This window comes from Trypanosoma brucei, chromosome 9 (genome assembly GCF_000002445.2).
Source record: "Trypanosoma brucei brucei TREU927 chromosome 9, whole genome shotgun sequence".
Lineage (NCBI taxonomy): Eukaryota > Euglenozoa > Kinetoplastea > Trypanosomatida > Trypanosomatidae > Trypanosoma > Trypanosoma brucei.
The window spans coordinates 1,580,348-1,596,513 of record NC_007282.1 but is presented as its reverse complement, the minus strand read 5'-3'; the positions used below and the strand labels follow the sequence as shown (position 1 = coordinate 1,596,513).

Sequence of the window (16,166 nt, the reverse complement as noted above, 5' to 3'; positions counted from 1 at the left end):
ATTTGTAGTCAAGGAAACATGCCCTATTTTTTGTTTTTTTTGCGTACGTTTACACTCGGAATCAGGTTTCACAGTGGAAGCAATATTACAGGTGCGTGTGCGGTTTACGCTTTGAGTGTAATAATATTATTATTTTTTTCCGGGTCACAAAAACCAGATCTCCGTTTGACAAAAACACGGTGGAGAGAGTTGATCCGCCCCGCAGCAAAGTTACTCGGCGGAGAAATGCTCACAAACAAATAAGGTATGCACTTGGAATATTTATTCCCCCTTGTCATCCCTTCCACCTTCGTTTCATTAATATTGTTGCTTCGACGTTACGTGTAAGAGGAGAAGCGACATGTGCAATTATATATTCAGACATGATGATCCAAGTTTGTTTCTGCTGTTGTTGAAGTTACCACACGAGGAAAGGAAGAAGGTATAGGTTTCTACTGCAAATTTCATTTCGATGACCGACACGCAAAAGGCAGGCGCGGCGCTCCTTCAGAACCCGCAGTTCATGGAGATTTTTCAGCGGGCGATGGGTGGTGAAGAAAATATTAAAAATATTCCACCTGAGGGGGATCCACAACGAGAGAAGTGGTTGGCGGACTTACAGAAAAAGATCCAGGAAGAGAGTATGAAATCAGCCAAGGCCAAGTTAGAAGAGATTCATAGTGATGAAAATGGACAGTGGATGTACATTCTTCCGGAACCCGGATTCTGCGTTAAGTGCAAGGTGGCGGGAGGAGGAAAGGTGTTTGTGAATGTGTGCAAACACGAGCGTATCGCCGAACCCATACCTATCGACGACGATAATGAAGCGGAGGTTAAATTTCGTATTCCCTTAAGTTGTGGTCAAGCGCGTGCTGAGTCTGACAAAAGCGGCAAGCCATGTAAGGTGTACGACGTCATTGTGAATCCTTCGACAATCCATAGATGCACTCAAGATCACGATTTTCGGTGCTTCGTCATTTCGCTCTGTATCCACTGGATTCAGCAAAAATCAGAGCCAACACTAAACCTGCAGGAGTATAGAAACATGTCTTTTAGAGTTAAGGGAACACTGGAGCCGCAGAGAATTCGACTTTCCACAACCCCGAAGGTGGCCAATGCTTTGGGAGATGAGATTCGTCTCCCAGCAAATGCTACCGCAGCTTCCCCAGTGACAAATGTTGGCGGCCGTAGTGGGACAGGGAAACTTGTGCAAGAAATAACAGATGCACCCGCACCCGCAGCCGCACCCGCGCCTCCCCCTACTGTAAACTCACCGTCACCACCGGAGGAACCAAAACCCTCCGTTATGAGAGTTGAAAGTGAGGGCATCTACGACTGGTCTACTCATTCCAAACCAACTATTAACCCGTATTTTCGCGAGACCGTGCCAGCCGCTTACCTTGTGGAACTGCACATACCAACCGTGACAACAATAGCAGAGGTAGACGTTCGCGTATCGCCCAAGCGCATAGAATTACTCTATGTTGATTGCGAAGACGGTGTTCCCTTTCTCACAGTCCCGCTTGGTTATCCGATTGACGAGGAGTTGCAGGATGCCAAATTTGTACGGAAAACACGCACACTAAAGCTAAAGCTGCGCGTGAAACTTCCTGATGAGACATCAGACCTTGGCACCAAACCCGACGTCGATGCGGCTTTGCTTGAGGAGGAGGAGCAGCGTATAGAACGGGAGCGAAGAGAGAAGGAACTACTTGAACACAAACAAAAGATGGAGCGGCTCCGGGAAGAGGAGGAGAAGGTCATGCAGGAGCGAAAGAGCTATGTGGAAAATCTCGCTGCCGTTCAACAGGGCGAAATCCCGCCTGCACTCAAGGAGGAAATGGATAAGTTACCCCCAGGGCAGCTAACTGTCATGCTTCACCGTTTAGAGTCGAAGACGCGCAAAGGTGATTCTATCGATGCAATGCTGGAAAAATTTCCTGACTCGATTGTTGGATCTATATGTCGTTATATCCGCGGAAAACTTGGGCTTGAACAGAGGGTGACAGGTAATGGATGTGGTAGGGAAGCACAGGTACATCAAAAGACCGTACCGCAGCCTTCACCAGCAACATGCGATGGAACAACTGGCTCTTCTGCTGCCAAAGCAGCCACAACTGGTGAGTTGACCGCAACGTCAGCGAGTCGCATTGAATACAACTTTGCGAAGAAGTCGGAGAAGTTGTTTGGGGTTGCTTTTCACAATCGCTATTTGTTTGCTCTGGATTAGAGGCGTTGTAGGTAGCAAACCATCAGAGTGGAAAACTTCATGCTGAGGGGAACCGTTTTACGTTACGGTGTCCATTGTGCTAACGCTACTGCTCTTGTCATTATTAGCACCGTTATCAACTGGTCACATCTTCCTCACTCTTCTGCGGTCGCCTCCTTTACTTATTCTTGTTTGTTTTTTTCGTGTGTGTGCGTGTGCAAATTCTTCCCCGCATGTGACCCATCCATTCCACGTCCGGCAAGAAGTACGCGACGGATATGTCTCCTGCCAACTCGTTTGAACTCGAATTTGGAGCTTGAAATCCCCGCTTTCCTCGTCCGAAATGACATGCACTACGTGTGGACTATGCGTTTTCCCTCCCCCTGTGTGTGGGGGATCAACGCGGTGATGTACAGAACCAATACGAGAGACGCGACAAGGAACATATACACGTATAAATATATATATATTAATTTATATTATTTACATTAATTTCCCTCACTACAATTGATCCAATCCATTATTTGCTTAATAAACGAACACTTTATGCTTATCATTATTCTTTCTAGTGAAAGAACTCCTTTCTCCGTACCACAATTTGTGGCCTATTATACGTCGAGTGCAAGTAGAAATTACCCTGATACACGAGGGAAGAGGTGTAAGAAGTGGGGAAGGCACTCACTAAGGGTTTTAAGCGCTACATTTGCTCTAGATAGGCGTACACATCATCAAGCTATGTTATGTCGTACGTTTGTCAGACGTGTGCACCTTTTTACCGCACTAGTGCCCACCAATGTTGTGCAACTTCCACATGTTCTCAAAGACGCCCAACTTGACGCTGCAAAAAAGGCGGCCATCGATGCTTCACCCTTTTTGGGGGTTGCTCCGCTTGTTCCCGCCTTGGATCTACTGTCGGACCTGTCTAATTTTCATCAAAAGCGCGACGCACGTAACCTTTTAGACGAGTGTATTACTCAATGTCGAGCCGAGTTGTACAAGCCTACTGTTAGCGACCCTTTTCATCGTCTGCAGCTACACGAGGCAATAATGGCTGCTGGTTTCTACTTAAGTACTGCTGGCAGTACCGCCTTGAAGGGAGAAGCCACACGGTTTGTCCTACATCATTATAACTTTGATGTACGTCGTGACACCATCATCACACGAACTGTACATAACACACTTCTTGAGGTTCGCACGTCGACACCGGAGTCCGACAGACTTCTCAGTGATCTCTTGTTGCTTGAGCGGCGTTTATTCGGGACCTGCCGCTTCGCTCCGACGTCGGGTCGCCGCTGGTTTGCATTGGGTCTCCCACTGGAGGACATAAAAACCGAGGAGGATTTGAAACGTGTGCTCGACATCCCGGCGGTGAAGGAGAAGGGGCACTTTGAGTTGGTTGTGGAGGACACAGAAAAGATGTGGAAGAAACTAATTGTTCGGCCCATGCCGGAGGAAACACACAGCCTCATTGAACAGGGAGAATTTGTGGTGAGTCACACCGAAAAAGATCTGCGGTTTGAGTGCCGGGTGCAGAAGCCACCGGAGCCGATTGACTTTTGGGATAAGCTTAAGGACACGTTGTTGCGCTATTGGGTGATTTGGTTCTCCATTTGGGTTACGTTCTTCATGGTAGACGAAGAGATCATTACGATTACGGCGCTTATATTTCTCAAGTGGCGTCAAACCAAAATCCTTGAGGAGGAGGCGGAGAAAACAGGAGGTAAGATATACATTGCGGCGTCGACAGGACGTGCACTGAACAAGTGACAGAGATGCGTGCTCATGTTTCTTGTAGAGGGCACTTTGTTTCGAGTATCAATTTCTTTTGGTGGTTTTGCGTTACATTTTTTTTTGTCGCCTGTTAGTTTGTTTGTGTATGCGGCTATTCGCTGTTTCGTTTTACTTCAGAAGGGTACTGTACTGACGCATTTGGCAAATTCATTTGCAATATTATTATTATTTTTTTTAAAGGAGAAAAGAAGGGAAGGTGCGAGGAGCTGGTGGCCCAGAACACTAGTTGAATCTCCCACTCCTTGTTTGTTTCTTTTCTCCTTCGGATTTCTTCTTCCTTCAAGCGCACTCGCTGAACGTGTTTTTCATCGCGGGACTTTCATGGTTTTTTCCCCTGCCCTACTGGGACGATTCATCCAACGCGCTCGGTATGTTCTTCCTCCCTTTTCACGTTGTTTGGTGGATTCAGCTATCCGTTTGCATCTCTTTTAACTCTTTTCTTTCGTTTTCTAAGGGTTGGGACAAAACGTTAAGACTGATAGGTCAAGGAAGGGTGGGGTTGGGTAACAGGAACTAAATCAAGAGGGAAAGGGGGGGAAGGAGGAAGGTTAACTAAGGACGAAAATGGTGGGAAAAAGGGGTCGTCGCCAGTCACCCGTTGTCCCTTTGCCGGTTGGTCTTCTTTCAGGTAGCACAGTGGTAGGCTGTTTCCGTGCCTGGTCAAGGAAAGAACTCCTCGTGCTTCTTCTTTCAGCATCATTCACATTGTTTTTTGCGTTTTCAGCAGTGCGATGGCTCACCACGACTGTTCGCACAGATCTTCAGGCAATCCTTGTTGAAGCGGAACCCACCTTTGTGGAGGTCCCCTTCGACCCTCCCACGGGAAAGTTCTACAAATTATGGCGGTACCGTGATAACAAAACTGATTCATTTCGAAAGCTCCAACCTCAGGCATTTCCCAATGTCCCTGTCATCTATATTCATGGGAACGCTGGTTGTTATCAAGATATGCGTTTCTTCGGAAGGGTCGTTGGGGAGTCCGTCGTTAGGTTGCGGCGTTACAACGCCATTCACTACGGTGAGAGGGTGAGGAACAAGATATTTCAGTTGTACAAGAATGAGGGTTCGGAGTTACCCAGAGCCGGCATACAGATCCCCAAAGATATTCAGAGAAGGGCGGAAAATATGGTGGTTGCTGATACACCAATGTTGGGTGTGGAGTTATTTGCGCCAGACTTTCTTGAAGAATCCAATGCACACAGTGCTATCGTTATGGCGAGGGAAGCGATGTACCTGAATCATAGCGTTCATGAACTATTCCGAAGGTTCCTAGATCATTACCACGATGTTCTCAAGCAGCCACCAGGTGACCTTCGGCACGCCGCAGGAGGAAATCGTTCCGAGATACCCGTTGCTGCTTCTGTGGAAAACGAGTACGTTGACAGTGCGTGTGGAACATGGAGTGAGTACTCACCTGATCCTTCAGCCTGTTCAACCTTGAAAAAGGAGGTTGCCATGTTTTCTTCTACTGAACGCATACGACAAGAAGTTCAACGGGTGGAACGTGAGGGGATATGGCTGTGGACAGAGTCGATTGGCGGTGTTCTAGGCGTATTTGCCGCCTTGCTTGCACCTGAGCTGTACGCTGGCTTGGTTATGGCGGGCCCACCTCTACGCTATTCGCCTCTGCTATTCGATTTACCAGCTGTCTACTTCCAGAAAACCATACAGGATGCTGTAACTGTGCCATACGCAAATATAAGTAACACGCAGCGTAACTGGTCAAAAATACTTGCGGGGTCCAGCACCTACGAGCTCTTGAAAAATCTGAATAGTGTCCCACATGCGGACATTGCGGGGCGGTTGGAGCGTGTCAGTCTAGTCAGTGTTCACGGTGGAGCCCTCGAAGATATTGTTCCACCGCGAAGTTCTCATATTATGCGCACTGTCAGTCGACGTTCGACGTCACCTGAGCATCGACCGCTGTTGGCAACGAAACCGCCGTATGCAGGTCGTAGAGATGTATGCACAGAAGAATTGCGGGGATGTGGTATCTCCCTCAGCCACCGCGGTCTCGTGTACGCGGTTCAGTTGCTGGATTCTGCAGGGTATTATACCGTTGTGGCATCCCTGACCGGCGAGGCAGGTAGACTTGTTGGTGTGGAGTCGACCCTTCCGGTGGGAAGGGAGCGAATGTTCCCAATGGTTCTTGAAACGCTGAGCCGAAACTCAGATGCCTACCGTGCGGAGAAGTTTCGCTTCACTACTGCCCTTCACTACGATTCTGAAAATGACAAGTACCACATGACTGACGGAAGGCACTTTATGAATGGTCTGACAAGGCTCTGTGCAGACGGACAGAGCACACTCAACCTACAAGATCTACCCGTCAGTGAAGATGAAGACACTGAGTCCTGGAGCCCATTACATATTTTTGTTGGGGCAACAACATACGAAGCGGAGGAAGTAATTCTCCCGGAGTTGACTTTAGTTGCTGATGAAGAAAATGAGGAGCCTTTATCTCAATCTAATTTACAAGTGCGGCTGGCTACTAAGCTGCATCTTCCTTACCGGCGCAAGGATAGTAACGTTACTGAGGGTACGGTTCTCCGCACCGCGTTGAGTTTCCAGGTTCTACGGAGGCGTAGAGAGCAATCGTCACTGCGGCTTCGTCCACGATTTTGTTTCTTTGTTCGGAATGAAAAGGTAAATGTGAGCCACTTTGCCCTTGTGCAGCACGACGTTATTGACCCATTGCGCGAGTTGTCTTCACCGGAGGTTCACGACGCCACACTCTATTCGCAGTTGAGTGGAGACATCTCCGTGGAGAAGTACGGGAGATTCTCCCTTATTCGTAATATGCGCGTTTCCCAAATGGAAACTAGTTTATCTCTGTACGTGAAAAACAGAACAGTTTACCCCGTCACCATATGTGGATCTTTGCGTTCCCTTCGTGTGACGTTTAGGGGAGGTGAGAAAGTTGCGTTAGATGAACCGGAGGCCCAGAATCAGTACTTTTTCGGCCCGTATGTGGAAAATGTTAGTTCATTTACATACAGTTGGCGCCCTTTTCACACGACGCCCTTCAACGTAACCAATGTTTATGTGGTCTACGTGCTGACACCTGACATACAGCCAAAGATGGATTTCGAAGACACGAAGATGCACCAGTCCCCTGAGTGGATCAAGCCCAGTTATTGGCTGTGGCGCCTTAACTACGACAGCTTGCGGTGGATGGCAATTGGCACAACATATTCTGTCGCCATACAGCTTATTAGTTGCTATGTGCTTTTCTTCTTCGTTATAATAGTTGTCTTCCACGTGCCCCGCCTCGCGCGAGGCGGGGGTGAACCTGAGAAGGGAGTTCGAGGATTTTTCGAAGTATCGCCGACCATTCTTGCCATAGCCGTTGGCCTGGGGATCGAGCTCGCAAGCCTTCATGTGGTAAGACAAACACTGTCTGTGTGCCTCGACGAGGAGCCACCACGGGTGTCGGGTGGCAATATCACAGACATGATGAGTCTTTCGGAAGCACTCACGCTGGTATTCTTGTGTGCGCTGCCACCACGGCTGGACACGTGCAGGCACTCCTGGATTCGCATGGTGGCGGCCGTTCCAGCGGACGTAACACTAGAGCACATGGTACATTTGGTGTTTAGTTACTGTTTAACGGTCCTATCGGTGTCGTTGATGCAAGTTCAGTATTATTTGTTGTGGCCTCTATTCAAGGTGATCCGACCCTTGTTGATTAGGCGGCCGTCAGGCAGGTTGGCGGTGTGGCCCTTTGCATTCTTGTGGTTGGCTCCTATGGTGCTGCACAGCACCGTCTACTGGATGCACGTGTATGTCACCACAAACATATCTTGCATTTTCGCGCTTGCTTCTCTCTGGTGCATTCCTGAGGAAATGTTTACCAATACAGGACGAAGGTACCAACAGTTGTGTCTGCTTGTTATATTCCCGATTCAGTTGGCGACTCACTTTGAAGGAAGTGGACTTCTAATACGAAACTACTTTATGTTGCCAACGGAAACTCTAACAGACTCAGAGAGATTTGAAAGTTTGCCTGAACAAATTATTGCTCTTACCGTGGCTCAGGGCTGCTTAGCTGTTGTCTACGGAACGGTGTACCTTGCACTCCTTCATCAAGACGGCATCACAGATCGTGGCAGCGCCAAGAAGATGCAATATGTGGGTGGGACGAACTGTAGCGGCGGTGAGGAGAGACGGGAAGGTAAGAAAAGAAAGCAGAGAGAAAGGTTAGAATCGCAGGAGGTATTGGGAGAGAGGACGATTGAGCGCTTAGAATACAGTATGGGAGATTTGGGCAGGCGGTACCCGAAGTTGAAACTACTAACAAAAGTGGGATCATTTACCTTTATGTTTGTCGCCTGTTGGATGGGTGTAGTTGCGTTGCGGCGTCCACTTGAGGGAACGGTCTTTTTGTTTGGCTTATCCGTAGTGGCTGCACGCGTTGCATTCGCACTGCTGAGTTTCTGGTAGACACAGAGACTGCACGCAGGTAGCTACTCACTATAGAAAGTGAAGAGAGACACCACACGCTAACTTGAACCTACCTGGAGGAACCAGCCGGTGGTGTACCTTGAGCGTGTGGGTATTACAGTGCATTCTCCCCCTAATTTTCGTTTTTCTTTTTTAAAAAAAATTTTCTCCCCTGTTTGCACGGTACTGCGGTGAGCAGTTGTGTGCGTTCTGTGGCACCAATAGTGTGCAGACACATCATTTGGATGTGTTGTGTATTTTTCATCTCGGTTAAGTTGGCGGATGCTGATTTCCCTGCCCGTGTGTTGTCACGGGTGGGTCCACGCAGGCAGACAAGAGGAGGAAGAGACGCCTCGTCAGTTTGCCATGGAAGCTATAATCTTAACCCATGTACCTTGTCGGTGCGCTGTGCATTGCTAAGGTGGAGAAATATTATAAGATCTACCCAATTTGTTGCATCAACCCGTTTTTACGTTAGCTGATGAGTTCGTGGTGGCACATCACTGTGCGAGGGGTTCTTTAAAAGAGTCATCACCTTTGATTTTTTTTTGTTTTCCGCGGTTTCGTTCAACTAACTCTCACTGTCCTGTGTTCACGACCCATTTAACCATTTCAACTGGTTCGTCCATCCATAGATGGACGATCTCTCACTTTTTTCCACCTCAACTTCCCCCCCTCGATACAAAAATTCTTGAACGAAAGGTGTGGGTTTTGCCGGACAATCTGCAGCTCTTCCAAAATACTTACCTCTTTCTTTTTTTGTTTTTCTTGTTCTTGGCACCGCTATTAATGAATTGTAGCGTACAAATGCCACCCCCACAAGATGAGTGGCCGATTATGGAGAGTGGCACCCGGACCGGTTGGCTGTTTAATTATCACCCAACAAGTGTTGCAGCACCGGAGTCCGCTTTTGATCGGCATGGTGGCTCAGGCGTACGCGCTGCGCTGGTTCTTCTATTCACAGATCACGAGCGTGAAGTATTTCAGGTAAATTTGTTTTACAATCCCTACATATTTGTCTCCGCAGTTGAGGGTCACGAGCATGAGGTAGAGCTCGGCATGATGTCGCTGTTTGGACCGCAATTGATCTGTCATATCGAAATTGTGGAGAAAGAAGACCTTGACCTCATTAACCATTTGAGCGGCCGCAAGCGCCTGTACCTAAAGGTTTCCTTCTCTAATGTGCAGGACCTTACTACCGTTCGTGGTCGTTTAGAGAAGATAGTGAAACGAAACGCATCGATGGGCGCAAGCAATACGCTGCTCAACCCACTTGACAGGTCGATCGGGGACGTGATGGCCAAAACATTTGAGGATGACCCTGTTAATAGTACCACCGCATCAGAAAGGTGGTTTGACTGGGTTCACGAAATACGGGAATATGACGTGAAGTACAGCATGCGTGTGGGGATTGACCTTGGTGTTTTTGTGGGATTATGGTATGACGTCAAAGTTCACGAAGGGGAAACGCAGCTGATCCGCTGTGATCTTAATGCATACGCACCGGCTATGCCACGCGTGTGTGCGTTTGATATCGAAACGACAAAAGCACCACTAAAGTTCCCACAACCTGAGGTGGATCAAATTTACATGATTTCGTATGTGCTTGACGGGCGTGGGTATCTGATCGTCAACCGCGAAATTGTGGCCACAGATATTCATCAGTTCGAATACACGCCCAAGCCCGAGTATGAAGGGATATTTGATACCTTTAATGAACCAGATGAAAAGGCATTGCTGCAACGTTTCTACAGTGAGATGCGTCTATACCAGCCAACTGTGTATGTTACGTATAACGGAGACTATTTCGACTTTCCTTTCATCCACGCACGCTCATTATTCCACCATCTAAGCATGCGAGAAGAACTGGGCTTTTCGCAGAACTCTGAGGGGGCGTTTGTAGCTAACAAATTAGTGCATTTGGATTGCTTTTACTGGGTGAAGCGGGACAGCTACCTCCCGCAAGGTAGTCAAGGTCTGAAGGCGGTAACGAAGTACAAACTGGGATATGAGCCAATAGAAGTCGATCCGGAGGATATGTTGCCACTTGCACAAAGCAACCCACAACAGATGGCGTCGTACTCTGTCTCCGACGCCTTGTCAACATGGTTTCTTTACCAAAAGTACGTTCATCCTTTTATTTACTCACTATCCACGATAATTCCCATGGCCCCGGATGACGTGCTTCGGAAGGGCTCTGGTGGTCTTTGCGAGTCGTTGCTCATGGTGCAAGCGTATGCAAATAACGTTATTTTTCCCAACAAGAAGGAGATTAAATTGGAAAGATTTTTCAACGGTCACCTGATTGATAGTGAAACATACATCGGTGGCCGGGTTGAGGCTCTTCGCAGTGGTGTTTACCGCAGTGATATTCCCATACATTTTCAAATGAGTGCTGACATGTATCAAAAGCTCATCGACGATCTCGACGACGCGCTGCGATTCTCATTAGAAGTGGAAAACAGTGTAAAGATGAATGAAGTGACAAATTACGAGGAAATCCGTGATAGCATCAAAGCTAGACTTGAAGTTCTACGTGATCGACCATCTCAGTATGCCACGCCCATCATATACCATCTGGACGTCGGTGCAATGTACCCGAACATTATTCTCACAAATAGGTTGCAACCTTACGCCATTCCGAAGGCTGAGGTGTGCGCGGGATGTTGTTTCAATTCTCCGACGAACGAACACTTCTGCAAAAGGACTATGGCGTGGAAATGGAAGGGTGAATTCCTTACAGCGGGTCGCCATGAGTATCAACGTGTCAAGGCGCAGCTGGAGAACGAGTCTTTTGCGGAATCGGTTATTCAGCAGGCCAACCTATCAGCTGTCCAAAAGAAAACGTACGGCAACCGCAAAGACAATGTTTTGGAGGGAACTGCGTACGAAAAGAAGAGGCGCCCCTTCGCGAAACGACAGAACGATGTCAAGAGCGACTACAGGCACGAGAACAACTTTCAGCGCCAGGAGGCGCGGAATGCACTGCTGCATAAGGAGTTCCAAAAGGATCAAGATGGCTCCGGTAGCGATGAGGATGAGGATGCAGGTGGCCCTAAGGCGTATTACAAATTACAGGAGTCCACAAAGTTTAACATGCTCAAGAAGCGCCTTGCCGAGTACAGCAGGAAGGCTTACGGCAAAATCCACGAATCCCGTGAGATCATGCGGAGCGACGTTGTTTGTCAGCGCGAAAACTCCTTCTACGTGGACACAGTGCGTCTGTTTCGAGACCGCAGATACGAGTACAAAGCGGCCCTCAAAACGTGGAAGAAGAGGTTGGACAATGCCAAAGACACCGAAGAAATCAAGCTTTGCAAAAGTCGTTGTGTGCAAATGGAGTCCCTCCAGCTAGCTCACAAGTGCATTCTGAACTCATTCTATGGCTACGTAATGCGCAAAGGGAGCCGCTGGTACAGCATGGAAATGGCTGGCATTGTCACATACCTCGGTGCCACGCTGATTCAAATGGCGCGTGCGCTAGTACAACAGATTGGAGTCACCCTTGAATTGGATACGGATGGCATTTGGTGCTGCCTTCCGAACACCTTCCCAGAGAACTTTACCTTCACAACAACTAACCCATCGACACCAAAGGTGACTATTTCCTACCCCTGTATTGTGCTCAACAAAATGGTGCATGACGGATATACAAACCATCAGTACCAAACTTGCGTTGGACCCGGTTTGTACGAACGCCGTAGCGAGTGCTCCATATATTTTGAAGTTGATGGGCCCTATCTAGCAATGATGCTCCCAGCGAGTAGGGAGGAGGGGAAAGGTATTAAGAAACGTTACGCCGTGTTTGACCCGGACGGCCGACTTGCTGATTTGAAGGGGTTCGAGCTCAAGCGACGTGGGGAGTTGATGCTTATAAAGGATTTTCAATCGCAGGTGTTTCGTCGCTTCTTGGACGGCACCACCCTGGTTGAATCGTATGCCTCAGCGGCCGTTGCAGCTAACGTCGCACTCGACATGTTGTACTCCAAGGGCGAGGGCTACGACCCAGAGGAGATTCTTGAGAAGCTGTCGGAGAGCAGCAACATGACTCGACGTCTGTCAGAATATCCTGACTCGCAGAAGTCCCTTGCACTGACAACAGCTCGACGTATTGGAGACTTCCTTGGTCCACAGATGGTTAAAGATAAGGGACTTGCTTGCCAATTCGTGATCTCGCGTCTTCCCAGCGGCCGCCCTGTTACTGAGCGGGCGATTCCACTCACTATTTTCCGGGCAGATCCTGCCATTCGCACACACTTCTTACGCAAATGGACGGGTGACAACTCCATATCCGCTAATGTAGACCTTCAACATTTGCTTGACTGGGATTATTACATTGCTCGCTACAACGCATGCGTGCAGAAAATTATAACGATTCCTGCCGCGCTACAGCAGGTCCCCAACCCAGTCCCACGAGTGCCGTACCCGGACTGGCTTCAGAAGCGTGTTCAACAACTGAACTCAAGATTCAAGCAAACGACGCTGACAAATATGTTCGTCAAGGCTAAACCAGGTGACGGTGGTGTGCCTGATGTGGAGGATCTTGTTACGGGCGATGGGGTGGCCCCCTCATCCGGTGGAGAGAAAGATGTGCGTCGTAAGAAGAATGGTTCTGCAGGGGTGGTTAACGGCGATGTTTACTACCTTCAAGAAAGCGAAGGTACTGACTCGGACGTTGCTAGTATCGTTAATGTGTCTGACGATGAGGGATACCGCCTTGTGCGTGAGGCAGAGTTACATGAAATTGAGGATGTTGAAATGCTAAAGTCCAAGTATTTTGCACCGAACAGCAACCACCCTATGGATGCCGCTTTCTTCGCAGATGCACGTGTGGGGGCTTGGTTGAAGCTGCAGAAGCAAGCGTGGACACGTCGCGCTACGTTACGCCGACAAATGATGAAAGAAAGTGAGTTACTCACAGCGGATGGACAGCCAACTAGCAGCCACTTCATTGATGTGAAAACTAAAGCACTATCGACAACCTGGCATATCATGGAAATACGAACGGACAAAGCTGACGACGGTACGGTGGCGGTTATCGCAGCTCTGGATAAAACCCTCTACACCTTCCGGTGCATTGTTCCACGGCGCATTGTTGTTGATGCCGATCATAATGCATTTTTACCCTCCGCGAAACCTGTTACCAATGCGCTTGTTTTACCTCGAAGTCGAAGCTCGACAAACCTGTTGCATGTTGATTTACCTCCGGGTCGAGAGGGCGAAAGAATGCTGAATGGATTACTCACAGGACGAGAGGATGTCCACATGGTTTATGAGGATCACATTACACGAGCTGAGGTGATGATTGAAAAAATCGGGTGCTGTGCGAACGTTTTAGTTGACGATTATCTGCGAAACGCGAGGCAGAGACCATATGCAAGAGGGACTTTTAGCGTAGATGAACTTACGAGTGTCCCCACCGGAAATTACCTCCAAAATTCGTCTAACCGTTTTGTATTTCTTTTTCACGTCGCTTCCGACACCCGCGGCATAATTGGGCTTGTGAACCACTTCGATCATACTGCTTTCGTAGCTATAATTCAACCAGCCTCGGCGCCTGCCCCAACAATAAATTGGAGAACATTGTTCTTTGAGGCAGCACAGTCTCTCAACAGTACTGAGGTTCCGCTGGATGTGACGTGGGAGGTCGTCGCAGATACCGAAAATGCGTGGCGACTCGTCTATCGCTCACTAAATGGAGTGATGGAAGGAGGGGGCTCACCGTTGTTTGCTGTCCTTGAAAGTAGTATCACTACGACGCAACTTATTGAACAACGTTGCCTTCCGTCATCACTCCCATATCTCCGTATCCTTGGTGCAGCGGAGGATGAACGCCTGCTTTCTGATCCATTCCGGTGGACACGGTTACTCGCACGGAGGCTGCTGCAGCGCTATTGTGCATCTCTACTTTGGGTAGAGGAGCGCATCTCATTTAGTCGCCTCTCCCGTATCCCTCTATGCAATCTGATGCAAGACACGAGTGTCCATGCTTGGGATGTGCTCTTCACGAGAGCACTGCATGCTCGTGCCCATGTCTTATGGAACTCGCGTGATGTATCTATCGCCTTCGATTCCATAGAGGAGCGACCGCGGCAGGTTGTCATGCCCGGTGGTTACCTTTCGTGGGGCGTTGAGTTTAGTTTGGCGCGGCTCGATGTGGTCGCCGTGTTGTTCTCACAGTTGATTCAAGAAGGCGATGACCCTAATGCCCATGCTCTGTGCAACCAAGGTGTAACCACACACTTTAACATACTGCGAGATCTCGTCTCGGATTTGTTGGGTCAAGTGCGAACCAACGCTGTAGCAGATGTTCTTCTCGCTAGCTTCTCTCGGTGGATTCGGGACCCCGTTTCATCATGTTACGAGCCGCGGCTGTTAGAGTTGGTGAGTACGCTGGCACACCGTGCACTGACAACTGTCTTATTTAGCCTTGCGAAGCTTGGTGGTCGTACGGTGAAGGTAGATGGTGACTCCATCGTTGTTCTGACTCCGAAGCACACCATTCAAGATACGGTGAGCTTCGCACGATTCATGGTGGATTCCTTAAAGGACCAGCCGATGCTCCTCCTCTTGTCCCTGAAACCGATTCGTTACTGGTGCCCGTTTGTCATTCTTGACAAGCGGGACTACGTATTTTTGTATGTCACGAGCGAAGGATGCAAATCTCTAAAAGAGAAAGATCAGGTGGTGTTAGACGAGATGCTAGTTGAGTACTCCTTCACCATATGGAGTAAGCTGCCAAAAAAGGTTAGGGACATCTTATTGGTTCGAATAGAGGGGACCTTGCGCGCGATAGCGTTGGCGCGGGAGAGCGTGCTTGTCGAGGTTCAAGAGGATCCAACAGTCGTGTTGGCGACAAAAAATGAACAAATTCTTACGAGGATAGTTGGCGTTTACAAGAAGTTGGTTGAAGGAAAACTTCACACCGAACTTATTGAGGAGGTTCACGACCTCACGGAGCGGAAGGATCTCCATGAAAAGGGGTTCCCAGCTGGTGAGACAACTCTAACAGGTGCTGCGGTCGCACTGGAGTACACAAAGGTGGTTTGTCGACTATTGGAACTGTTCCCCAACGACGGGGTTTTGGGAAAGGTACGAAATAACTGTCTGAGGCTGTGTGGGGTGAGTCCCTTCTCTCCACTGGCACAGATTACTGCTGATGCAGACACCGATTGCCACCAGCTGATGTTTCAATGTAGCTTTTGTAATGCAGATGTTCTTCTTGATCTGAGCATTCGGGAGAAACGAATGCGCTGCAATGGATGCAGTGCCCCCATATTCGCCTCCGCCGTCGAGTCTTACCTCGTACGCAAAGTAAACACACTGGTAATGAGCTATACAAAGCAGGACTTTGTTTGTGGTAAGTGTCACGAGGTCACAGCAAACTCTATCAATCAAACATGTTGTGGGCCTCTCGTGGGAAAGGCAAAGCCAATCCACACTCAGCTTCAGGCGCTCAAAAAAGTCGCTGTCATTCAGGGGTTTGCGTGGTTGGAGGAGTGTGTTGAAACAGCGCTTCAATTCAGCTAACCTTCATGATAGAGGGAGCTTTCACAAACTGGCGGTAACACATAGAGATCGTAATCGAAATATAGAACGGGTATTTCTATAGAGAAAAATATTTGAATACAAGATGATACTTGCAGGAGGAAGTGCCAGAGAGCCGCAAATTTTTCTTGTCAACCGGAGCAACGCTTATGGAGAGGAAACACACGCGAATGCTTGTAAAAAGGTGGTCGTGTTT

The 16,166-nt window shown here is 48.6% G+C and overlaps 6 protein-coding genes across 6 annotated transcripts, besides 3 other annotated features; all 6 read left to right on the top strand.

The window, feature by feature from the left end:
- Window positions 1-118: 118 nt before the first annotated feature.
- Window positions 119-139: a sequence feature (AT_rich).
- A 312-nt stretch (window positions 140-451) lies between these two features.
- On the top strand, window positions 452-2,209 carry Tb09.211.1870 (hypothetical protein, conserved; the record flags this gene model as incomplete). Its single annotated transcript, XM_822240.1, has 1 exon — window positions 452-2,209. One exon carries the CDS (start codon window positions 452-454, stop codon window positions 2,207-2,209), a length of 1,758 nt encoding a protein of 585 aa, XP_827333.1.
- Window positions 2,210-2,248: 39 nt separating this feature from the next.
- Window positions 2,249-2,680, top strand: Tb09.211.1860 (hypothetical protein, unlikely; the record flags this gene model as incomplete). Its single annotated transcript, XM_822239.1, has 1 exon — window positions 2,249-2,680. The coding sequence occupies one exon, from the start codon at window positions 2,249-2,251 to the stop codon at window positions 2,678-2,680; it is 432 nt and encodes a 143-aa protein (XP_827332.1).
- Window positions 2,642-2,683: a sequence feature (AT_rich).
- Window positions 2,684-2,734: 51 nt separating this feature from the next.
- On the top strand, window positions 2,735-3,955 carry Tb09.211.1850 (hypothetical protein, conserved; the record flags this gene model as incomplete). Its single annotated transcript, XM_822238.1, has 1 exon — window positions 2,735-3,955. One exon carries the CDS (start codon window positions 2,735-2,737, stop codon window positions 3,953-3,955), a length of 1,221 nt encoding a protein of 406 aa, XP_827331.1.
- A 15-nt stretch (window positions 3,956-3,970) lies between these two features.
- On the top strand, window positions 3,971-4,411 carry Tb09.211.1840 (hypothetical protein, unlikely; the record flags this gene model as incomplete). The annotated part of the gene is made up of 1 exon (XM_822237.1): window positions 3,971-4,411. One exon carries the CDS (start codon window positions 3,971-3,973, stop codon window positions 4,409-4,411), a length of 441 nt encoding a protein of 146 aa, XP_827330.1.
- Window positions 4,135-4,158: a sequence feature (AT_rich).
- A 132-nt stretch (window positions 4,412-4,543) lies between the features above and the next one.
- Window positions 4,544-8,422, top strand: Tb09.211.1830 (hypothetical protein, conserved; the record flags this gene model as incomplete). Its single annotated transcript, XM_822236.1, has 1 exon — window positions 4,544-8,422. One exon carries the CDS (start codon window positions 4,544-4,546, stop codon window positions 8,420-8,422), a length of 3,879 nt encoding a protein of 1,292 aa, XP_827329.1.
- A 789-nt stretch (window positions 8,423-9,211) lies between these two features.
- Tb09.211.1820 (DNA polymerase epsilon catalytic subunit, putative) lies at window positions 9,212-15,952 on the top strand (the record flags this gene model as incomplete). The annotated part of the gene is made up of 1 exon (XM_822235.1): window positions 9,212-15,952. One exon carries the CDS (start codon window positions 9,212-9,214, stop codon window positions 15,950-15,952), a length of 6,741 nt encoding a protein of 2,246 aa, XP_827328.1.
- Between the last annotated feature and the right edge of the window lie 214 nt (window positions 15,953-16,166).